Genomic DNA, 11,794 nt, shown 5'->3' on the forward strand with positions numbered 1-11,794 from the left:
AAATGTTGTGAGATAAAATTGTAAAAATTATGTTAAATCATTTTTTTTCTTCTTAAGCATCTTAGTTTTTATACCTTTAATTAAAATCATAAATTTTAAATATGAAAAGTTATAACTTATTTAGTGCCATTTATAAGTAATATTTTATAATATAAATTAAAATATTATATGCTTTTCATATGAATAAATGTTATTTTTTTAAATTAAATTAATAAAATTTTGTACTTAAGTAGCTTATGAAAAATAGTGTCATTTTGTGAAAATCATACGAAATAAATTATAAAATCATACTGTCATCCTATTTTTGGTAAGAAAATAAATTTTATTTTGTGTGAAACCAAAAATCTTAGAAAATATCCTAATAATATAAGAATTTGCATATACTATCAAGGCTCGAACGAAATTTACAAAATGATTCTAAACATCGCCAAATCTCTAATACAATTTTGAGATAGTACTAAAATATAAAATAATCATTTCATCATTTTTGTTTAAAATTAAATTGAATTGATTAAATTAAAAGTTAAAATTTTAATATTTATAAAAATTAAATTAATTTTAAATAAAAAATATTTTGATTCGATTCGAATTAATAAGTTAAATTTTTAATAATTTTTTTATTTTTTATATTTTATTTTTAATATTTTAAAATTTAATTAAAATTTTTTAATTTTAATTATAACCTAATATCTTTATATTATAAAAAATAATATATTATTATTATAATTCAGATTGATTATATTGATTTTTTAATTAAAATCAAACTAAATTGAAATTAAAATTTTTAAAAATAAAATTCCCAACCAAAATAGTAATGCGTGTGTTGAAGGATACACTACGCAGGTATATGACTGGAGCAAAACAAAAGAGAGTCAGATTTGGCAGATTTGGCAGAACGACAAAAATAACTAATCGATTAAGAAGAATCGATCGATCTGGATTGGTTGAAAATTGCTGTTTTTTTTAGTAAATTCAATTTTTTAACATAATAATTTGATATTTCAAAATTATAAAATTAATATTTAATTATTAAAATTAAAATTACAAATGCAATTTGCATTTAAATATAACTTTGTTTTAATTTAATGAAAAGTTTAATATCGAAAAATTATAGATTAATACCGAATTGTTAAAAAATTTTGTACTTTGAAATTTAAATAAAAAAGTGTAAACACAACCTTGTGTTAAAGGATGTTTTTTGTTTTCAAATAGAATTTTTTTTAACTAAATTTGATTTCGCAAATTTAGTAAACTTCATTATTAACAATTAAAATTTAATTCAACGGTATTAAACTATTAAAATTTAATTCAACGATATTAAAAGAAAAAAATATGGAGAAATTTACTTATTAATTTTTTAATTTTAAAAAAAATATTAAAATATTTTTAATATTTTAAAAAATTTTAAAATATTTTTTATTTTTTAAAAAGTTATTAATATGTTCCTCTATTAACTTTAGTCATTAAACATCATTAAATATGACTGATTAATAAATTTTTTATAAAATTGATGAACTAATAAATAAATTTTTTTAAAATATAAAAATTAAATAATAAAATATTTAATAATTAAAATTAATAAAATAATTAATATTTTAATAACTTGTTAAAAGTCACAGACTAATTAATAAATTTTTTATAATTTAAGGAGTAAATAATAAATTTCCCTAAAAAATATGTGGGTATAAGATTGTGAGCTCATTACCTTTTAAATTTTCCTTTCACATTGGCATGAAATCTATGTTTAAGAAGTAATATTGTAAAGATCAAATTAACTCTCATTTATTGCAAATCAACAGTATGAAATTCATCGTTTATCTTCTTTGCTTTTTCAACTATTAATTAAAATTATTAATTAAAAAAGCAGTATTATAAAAAAAAACTTAAAAAGTTTTCTTTCAAATTAAAAAAAAATATATTTTAAAAATTTACTACATAACCTCTATATATATATATATTTTTAAAATATACTACATAGTCATCCCAATAACCTTAAAATATTTATAAAAAATTCAGTTTCATAAAAATATCTACTACATTTTAAACTTATTTTCAAAACATATAAACTAACTAATGTGTTTCCTATCTCACAACCAAATAATAATATTCCTATTCTCACTGATAGGAAATGTAATTATGAATATAATAAATACAGATCAACTTATCCACATAACATATGTTTAAAATATAAAATTATTTCACTACAATGCTTAGTTTGGGATAGATGATTTATAACATAAGAATTCAAATAAATATTTACATAATTATGTCTAAATTATATTTCAAAAAACATATTCCAAACATGGGGAATGGATTTTAGTACATTTAGCATCAGTAACTCGTTTTCCGAGTTTAGATAGGAATGCCTGCTTATCATATATCTTTTGGAGATTTCAAATTTAAGGGGAAGGACGGGAAACAAAGATGCAGGAACCCAAATGAACGGGCGCCTGAATTTGGCTTCAACTCTATGCTGGTCACAGTAAGGCTGCTCTGTTTAAACTTCCTAGTTTCAACTCATGATGAAATTTCTTTACCAAAAAGTCCAGTTATTCCCTTGGCAGGGTCATTTTGTTTCACAATCGACTCCCCAACCAAAACCTGCAATACAACAGAAAATTAAAAGTGTTCCGTACAAAAACACCGGAAATGCATGTAAATTTTTGCAGCACAGATTTTATAGTTCACTATTACGTTCATGCAAAATAGTATCAAAATTTCTGCAGTTGAGGTTTGGATAGATAATACTATCAGTTCAAATTCATACGTTGTCACCAAAGAGCATGAATGGGCAATGAAATGCATTTTGGTTTCAAATGAGTGATCCAGTGCTTCTACTAGCAACAATGATCAGGACTCTGGTTATGATAAGGAGAATAAAGGGTATTGAAGATAAAATAGAGGGTCTCTTGGGGTTAAAATTGTAATAAAGGAATAATATGGAAGTTAGCAGCGGTAGTAGAGTCAGCTGGGAATTTGTTAGTGTGTGGCGGGAAGAGTTGCTAGTTGAATCAGTGTAGCTGTGTAAATAGAGGTACCCTGAGAATATACTGGCATTTGTAATCAATCTCAAGAATCTAATAGAAATCTTCGATCTTTTTATTGTAGTGCTCTCTCATTCTGCTCTTTTCTGGAGTGGAGAATCCTGCTGCATAACAAACTCATCTAGCCAAGTAAGATTTTCAATTTGTGAGCTTACCGCTTTCACACCAGCTTCTTGTACATAAGCAATATCATCAGGAGTAAATAGCCCAGATTCCCCAACAACCTGAAAAATCCAACAAGAAAAAAACCGAAACGGCAGTCAATGAGATGATGCGAGCATTTAAAGGCATATTGCTGCTCTAACCACGGGAAGGTGATATGCATAGGAATAGAACATCTATGTTGGTGAAGACCCTATAAGACACGTACAATTATGCCTTTTTGTTGGATAAGTTGACCTCGCTCTCCTTCAAGAAGCTTCCTTGTGTTGCTGATATCAACTTCAAATGTTTCTGAGTGCAAGCAGAATAAAATAAGTTGCTGGTAAATTTTATAGTTTATATGGGAGCTATACATGGGTGAGATATAGAATTCATAAATTTTGAAAAGTCTGTGTTGGGGATCACCACTTCCATAACAAAGCCAATTTACAGGAGAAGGAAAAGCTTACCAAGATTACGATTGTTGATACCAATTAGCTCAATTCCCTCTATTCCAAGTACACGATCCATCTCCCTCTCATCGTGCACCTGCAAATGAACAGCAGAAGCAGCAGTAAGGCAGTCAAAAAATTGTTATCTTATTTCAGTGACGAAATAAACTTGTCATAATGGAAGAAGGAAAAATGAGAGGAGCCACAAACTAAGTAAAACTGATGAATGAAATATTGTGATACTAAATACCAACACAAACTAGCTATGCCAATATAAAAGAGCAAAAAGTCAGGGCTTCATTTTAAAATTCTGTAATCAGTAATTGTCATCCTTTTTATCCTTTTAACAGCTTGGGATATGAAATTGAATTCTCAAAATGATGAATCAAATCTAGGGTATTGATACGAACACTCAAATTTCATCTTTTTTAGTATTTCTACCTTGTATTGGTTTAAGATCCCTAATTAATATTTGATTAGAATTTTATCATTTAAGGATTCCAAATCCTAACAGCAGTAGGATAATATTATAGTAGTAGAATTTTCTCATTTAAGGATTCCAGGTATTTTATTAGAGAAATTATTAAGATATTATTGAAGACAACTAAGAAGATTAGAGAATTTGAGTTTTCTTTATCTGAGAATGTGTTTCTCTAAAGAATGTGTTTTTCTACTCTTTGAGAATCTGTTTCTCATCCCTTGGTTCCCCTGGTTCTACATCAATACAGTATCAAAGCTTATTCTACATCAGTAATTTTTGCCGCGCAGTGTTGGCTGGAGCCCATAGATCCAGCCAATCAACAGATCACAAGGCATTTGAGACCATTAATTAGGAATGACAAGATTTTGCAAAAAAAGCTCCTAGCACGATGATGATTCCCAGCAACAATCACCCAAGTGACAATTTGGGTTGTGATGTTTGCCTGCCATGTACATGCATAGCAATTCCTCTGAACAGTATAAATGGCAACCAACAACTGTCCCATCTCATTTCTAGAACAGTGGAACTTGGATCTGGAGAATCTTTGAGAAAATATTAACAAGATGAAGTGATTGTCAATCTATTTACAGAATAAGAGGTATGGTCTTTTGGATTCATTAAGGAATATTTTTAGCAAAATGACAAGTAACTTTTGCCGTTAGAGCTAACTTCTTTGTCCAACAGGAAACATGCACGCACTTACTAGGATTACAATGCAAAAGACCAACTTGAAGTGGGTTGAACAGTTGCATCAGCAATGAAATCACCATCAGGTGACAATTTTCCATATGCAGAGTTCCTCATACATGACAATTTTAGTTGAAAAATAGTCATCATAGGTATCAATTGTTCTTACACAAAAACACATGGGCTTATGAGATCCAGAAAAGTTCTGTTTTTTTTTTTTTAACTGGAACACAGTTTAAATTTCCCAAACATTTTAATAAAAACTAATAACAACAATCCAGTTTAATTAGACAGATATTGAAAAAAAGCTCAAGAAGTTAAACATGAAACAGAAGCCCAGTCTTGGTAAAGAGCACAAAGTTCACAATAAAATTAAAGTAAAATAAAGGAACGAAAAGATAAGCAACTCTAAATATGTTTTACAAAAATGACAAATTTAATGATGATAAAGGAAGCATTGTTCAAACCTCAACAAGTGCTGCCAACCCAAGCATTTTGCAGATTTTGACCATGTATCTGATGTCAAGATCAGGCAAAACGGCAGCAATTAAAAGAATAGCATCTGCACCTTTAGCTCGTGCATTGTAGATCTGCCATGCATCTATAACAAATTCTTTGCACAGTAATGGGCACTGCATCATTTGATAGCATTAGGATTATATTTTAGGATTGCCATCAAAACAAAAAGAATTAGAAACAAATTATACACAAATAGCACCAATAAAATTCAGACCTTTACTCCTGACTTCCTTATTAACTCCAGATTTTCAAAGCTCCCCTTAATTCATAAAAAACAAAAGCAAGTCAACAAAAGCTACCAAATTGAATTAGCTATGTTCTCTGCATATTCCACAAATAAAATGAAAAGAAAAGAAAACTGTCATGCATGCACAAGAAAATAATATCCAGGAGATGGCATGTGTACCTTAAAAAACTTTTCATCAGTCAAAACACTGAGACATGCAGCACCACCTCTCTCATAAGCTTGGGCAATTTCAACCTATTATGAGAAACAATTGTATATAAGGTGAAATAACATAACTTAAAAGAAAAAGAACTTAATGATGAACACCCAGCAAAGCCAAATGCAAAATAAACGGTTTAACTTCTGGTATGAGATTTCAGTACAGAAGACTTGATTGGAAAAGAGGCAGCATTGCAATAAAATAAACGGTAAATTACATTGTAGTACCTGAGTTTTAACATAATTAATAGATCGGTCCCTGTATTTTTAAAATCGAACACTTAAATCCCTATATAATCGTTCCATCCAAATTGGAGGTCCTTCCATCCATAATTCCGTTAGTCAACCGGTCAAATGGAAAATAAACATTTCAAATACCTAAAATGCCCTTATAAATACTTAAATCCTTCTCAATATAGTTGAGAATTTTATATTGTGTAAACTACACTTTGATCCCTAAGTTTTAGGGTAATTGACAAATCAATCATTATATTTTTTAAACTAAATTATTAAATCTCTCTATATTTAATCCGTCTAAAATTATAATTTTTTCGCTACAGACATTAGTTTAAAACTAGTAGGTAGTCAAATTTTTTTCAGAATTATAATTTCTTCCTAAAATACTCTTTATAAAAGTTTATAACCTACTTAAAAGTTACTTGGTACCACTTAAAATAGCTGAAATTGTAAATATTTTCTGAAAATTTTGAAATTATAAGTATTGAAGTATTTTAATAAATGGAAATTAAAAAAAAATGTTAAATATTAATTAAATGAGATATTATACATAAAATTTAATGGGGACTTAAGTGTTCTTTTAAATAAAAAATGAAGGATCAAAAAGTTTAAATTATAATAGATGATAATGGACTAATCATAGAGGGATTTAAATGTACGATTTTAAAAATACAGAGAACTATCTATTAATTATGTTATAACTCAAAGACTCAAGTGTAATTATCCATTTAAGGAGGGTAATAAAGACATTTTCACACTTTTAACGGCAAAAATGGATGGAGAGACCTCTAATTTGGATGGACTGATTAAAGAGTGACTTAAGTGTTCGATTTAAAAAATACAGGGCTCAATCTATTAATTATACTAAAATTCAGATACTAAAGTGTAATTTATTCTAAAATAAATTATTCGGGGACATTTATATATATATATATATACATGCATATTATGAACCATGCAAGTGGCATACTCATAGACAAGAGCCCTAATTTAAGGCTATTAATACTCCAGGTTCCTGAAGCCAGTTGCAGTGCTTGAGCATCCAACTTAATAAAGCCAAGATATGAGTATGGATGGAAATGAATGATATCAAGGCCATAATCTAGGGTCTTTGTGTGTTTGCATGTTAGGGGAGGGTGAGGGGAGGGGGCTGTTGCTAAGGATTTGAGGGGAAGAGGTGCAAACAAAAAAACTCAAATTTAAAGTTTCCACGTTCAGTAAGAAAGTCTTTGCATCACCATACAGAGCCAGATAATTTCTGTAATGTGTTTGAAAGGCCTCATGGATACTAAGTAAGGTGAAGTAAACATGATACAGATAAGGAAAATCATAAGCCATTGAGAAACAAAATGGCAAGAAAAGCACAAACCGATCAACAAGGGAAAGAATTAAGAAACAGCCCAAAATGTTTCCAGAACAAGAATTTATTGGGTATGAGAATAATGTGAGCAAGTGAGAGTAAAATTATGCCTATGCCTATATGCCTGTAAAGCTTAAAGATTGGTTGGGTTCAAGTTCCTGTGGAACACCCAAGATATCAAATTTAGCCCAAAAACATGATAAAAAAATGCAATTGCATGAGGAAACAAATTAAAAAAAAAAAAGGTATATTTACTGGATCAAAGTCCTCTCTTAGGATTCCTCTGCTTGGAGAAGCCTTCTTCACTTCAGCAATCAACCCTGGAAGTCCAGTTCGAAGATTAGCTTCCTTGAGAGCACCAATAAAATCTCTCGGAGGAGGAGCATTCTCGAGAGATTTCTTCAGCTGGAAGAGAGGCCTTCTCTCTTTTAACTGCAACAAAAATGAACAAATAAGAATCAATCAACATCAAGCAGCTCTCCCAGAAAAAATATAAAAAAAAAAGTCTGGAAGAATTACTTGGGAGACTTCAGTGTCCTTGTGCCATATGATTTCCTCGAGGATGTTCCTGGGGGTATTACCCTCGTTCTGTATGCGAAATTCAAAAGGTCCAACATAGTGCAAAGGCGGCCCCGTTGGCGGCCTCCTCCTAATTCTAATCCCCTGGCTAGCAGCCACCTCGTTTTGGAGCATATCCACTTCCCACTCCTTCACTTGGAGGGTATTTGCCTGCTCCTCCCTCACGGCGGACACCGTAACCGCACCCTCCTTGGTCTCCGGCTACAAAAACCAATCAGTTATAAAAAAAACCTACAGACTCTTTCTAAAGGGGAAAAAAAACACAAGAATTGAGAAATGAAACAAATGTCCGTAAGCATACCTGTTGAGCTCGAATTGAAGCAACAGATAAACGATTCAGTTTAGGGAAGTCCATTGGGCGTCTGATTGAGAACTTTGGTCTGTGACAGAGAGTAGTCCTGAGGGAAACCCTAGTTGAAACCAATCCCTCCATTCTTCAACGGGGATTTCGCAGCAGAGACGTTTGTGCAGCGTCTGGAGTGTTTTGAAGCTGAAAGCGGAGGATGGTTGGTGTGGATTTGGAATATGCACAGGCCTTCTCCTGCCACGTTTGACACCAAGGATTCACATGGATTGTGCGTTTATGCAGACATTTATATGGAAAAAAAAAAAATAGCTGCCTAACAAAGAAATTATGGATTGGACAATTGAAATTTTATTAATTTAATTAAATTATTTTCCTTAGTTTGTTTCCATTAAAATAATATTTTTTTAGTTTGTTTCCATTAAAATAATATTTTTTTTTACTTTTTCCCCCCCTTTTTTTTATGTTGGTAATTCCTGATTTGGTATAATTTATTTTTAAAAAAATTAATTTATTATAAAATCATATAAAAATTAACTCTTTGGAAAAAATAATTTCTATTTTAAAAAATATTTTTTTATAATTTTTTATTCTAAAAATAATTTATATTTTAAAATTAACTTCTATATTAGAAATATGAATATTATGAAATATATTTACTTGAAAGAAATTATATAAATAATTTTTAGAGAAAAAAGATTTTTGAAGTCTTTAAAAATAAATGAAATATCTTTTAAACTGTTACCAAATAAAATCTCCCACTTAAATCTTTAAATTTATTAAAATAAACAAATTTAATATTAAAAATTTTGTAAATTTATTTTGATTTTTTTCGACATTATTTTTAAAACTGCTGTGAAAAAATATGGATAAATTTTCATATGTAGATATGATTTTTTAATTTTATGTATTAATTAAAAGATAATTTTTTATTTTTTTGAAGGCTATGAGCCTATGATCTCTAGTGAGATGAACACTTCCGTCGCTGCTTTTGTCAAATATTTTTTTATAAAAGTTATTATGTGATTTCTAAATTTTTAAAAAATTTATTATTTTATATTTATTTTAAAATTATTCAATTAAAATATTACTATTTATTAATTAAAAAATTAAATAATATAAATATTTATAATTAAAATTATAAACAACAAATAATATAAATAATAGTTAAGGAGAGACTAATACACTTTGCTTTGACATCTCCCCGCATATATATAATTAATAAAAGGCTTTGCAGCCCATGTGTTGGTTGTATTGATTTTGAAGGGTAAGCCTAAAATTTGTCCTCCTCCAATCCAATCTATGGTGGTAATTGTCAAAGAAAATGAGCTAACACTTGGAATTAAAGGTGGACTAAAATGTTTATTTTTCAAGAAAATAATTAAATTGAGTTGGAAAAATAATTTTATTTTTTTATAATAAAAAAGTGGATTTAATTTTTTAAAAAACAAAGAAAAAGTAATCGACCAAACAAATGAATTTTAACAGGCAGATAATGTCCAGTAATTGATAAAAGAAAAGACCTCATTTTATTTATTTATTTATTTCATTCAGCAGGTACAGCAAACTTTAATTTAACTTTAAAATTAGGATAAATTATTTTTTTATTGTTGAATTATATTGACATTAGTATTTTTTTTATTTATTCTTGAAAAAAAACAGTTTTTTTTTTAAATTTTATCTATTAAAATGAAAGTTCACACCATATCTAAAACCTTCTGTTTATTTCATAAAATCAAAACACAGAAATTAAAATCATTAATTTTTCAAAAATTTAAGAGAAACAAGTGTTAATTTTGATATAGTTTAATGTTAAAAAATAGTATATCTCCAAGGTTATTATAATTATTTATTAGAAAATTAGATAAAAATATTTAATTTGACAAAAATTAAAATATGAACTAAAATTATGATTTCTTTAAAATATAAATACATATTACTTTCGTCACACAATATTTATCGTTTAAAATTTATTTATCCAAACCAATAAAAATAATTAATAGGCTTAATTTTAGAAAAACTTACAAGAATTTATCTAAAATACTTTTACATAGTAATATGACCGAAAAGATGCTGAACATGATCTCTCAACCTGCAAAAAAGGAATGTGAGGTGGTTGGCACTTATGAGCAGCAACTTCGATGAGAGGGTGAGTGTAAGTAGATTGCTTGAGCTTAAGAGGAGTGTGTAATAATGCGTACCTTAAATTCTGTGTATACTTTGCTGTTATACTGTAAAAAGATAAGGTTAGCGACTTTCCTGAAAATCAGCTAGTATCAGCTAGTGGATAAAAGATTTCATAATTATAAATGTAATGAAAATCTGTTATATAATATCCTTTAATGGTAACTTAGATGTCATGAGAGGCTCAACCAATATGGGGCAAGTCTTCTATCATTTTGAATATTGACTATCATAATGACTGGGTCTTCTTTCTTATGGGCGAGACTTGAATGGCTAAGTGTCACGGGTTATTAGGATTTTGTCACGTGACTCTGTCGTATGGTGACAACGATGGCATACTTTAGGCCCAAATTGTGTCATATCAGAAATCTCCTCATCGATCTTCAACTCTTCAAATTTTGAAGTTTATAACTGTGTTCTATGGTTTTGGACACGTGACATGCCCGAATTAGTTCTCCATACCCATGTTGCCTGTACTAGTGATAAATGATGTCTTGCTTTGCTTCTCGAACTGCATTTAAACCAGCCATCGAAACAACAATATGAAATCTCCATTTCTCCTACAATTACCACTTTTGCTCTCAATTATTTCCTTCTTCTCTAAAAAGGCTCGAACACTCGGTCCTCTTATTCATATTTTTCAAAGGTAATTTCTTCTTGTCATCTTCCATTCTCTAAAGATGAATAGGTCTTCTTCATCTTCTTTTTTTAGTAGTAGCTCAACCTCCAGCTCTTCCTCTGGCGGCTCCATCTTTGCTTTGGCTCACATAGTTCCATTGAGGGCGGTCCATGACAATGACACCCTACTGGTTAGCACAGATAGTACATAAATTGTCTTCACGATCACTACCAGATCTCTCGAGAAATCTTTTGAATTTATGCTCCTAATTTGAATGTTTGTATTGATGACCAAATCCCTGCTGAAGATACCATCATGGTATATAAGGAATAGTTCAAGGTGAGTCTTCGGTTCCCAATTGACCCGTTTTTCATTGAAGTACTCAGATTCCATAAACTATCAATCGTCCAACTTTATTCTTGTGGCCTTCCGTTTTGTATGCTTTAATAACAACATTGAGCTGAGTGTTGCTCTCTTTTCCCAACTATACCAAATGGAAACTCAAAAGAATAAGAAATTTTAGTTCTTCAACGAGAAGAAGTGCTAGAACCTCTTCGACCAGATCTCCTCTTCCTTGAAACGTTGAAGTATACTACAAGAATTTTAGTTTGTGAGCTTGTATGTCCCTTATTTAAATAAATAGAATTGCTTCATTTTCATGAATAAAAGGTGCCAAAAATGGAAGTATACTACAAGAAAAGAACTAAAACATAATTTTTACTTTATGAATTGTGAATTTCAA

General features: G+C 29.3%; 1 protein-coding gene across 1 annotated transcript; it reads right to left on the reverse strand.

Annotated features, from left to right (window-relative positions):
• Positions 1–2,177: 2,177 nt before the first annotated feature.
• Positions 2,178–8,528, reverse strand: LOC110628487 (indole-3-glycerol phosphate synthase, chloroplastic). The gene is made up of 10 exons (XM_043948986.1): positions 8,247–8,528; positions 7,886–8,146; positions 7,622–7,798; positions 5,731–5,805; positions 5,539–5,583; positions 5,273–5,437; positions 3,656–3,734; positions 3,415–3,497; positions 3,200–3,268; positions 2,178–2,601 (listed from the first exon to the last, which is right to left on the reverse strand). The coding sequence occupies exons 1-10, from the start codon at positions 8,376–8,378 to the stop codon at positions 2,518–2,520; spliced, it is 1,170 nt and encodes a 389-aa protein (XP_043804921.1). The 5' UTR covers positions 8,379–8,528; the 3' UTR covers positions 2,178–2,517.
• Between the last annotated feature and the right edge of the window lie 3,266 nt (positions 8,529–11,794).

The sequence above is a fragment of the Manihot esculenta genome, chromosome 12 (assembly GCF_001659605.2).
Source record: "Manihot esculenta cultivar AM560-2 chromosome 12, M.esculenta_v8, whole genome shotgun sequence".
Taxonomy (NCBI): Eukaryota; Viridiplantae; Streptophyta; class Magnoliopsida; order Malpighiales; family Euphorbiaceae; genus Manihot; species Manihot esculenta.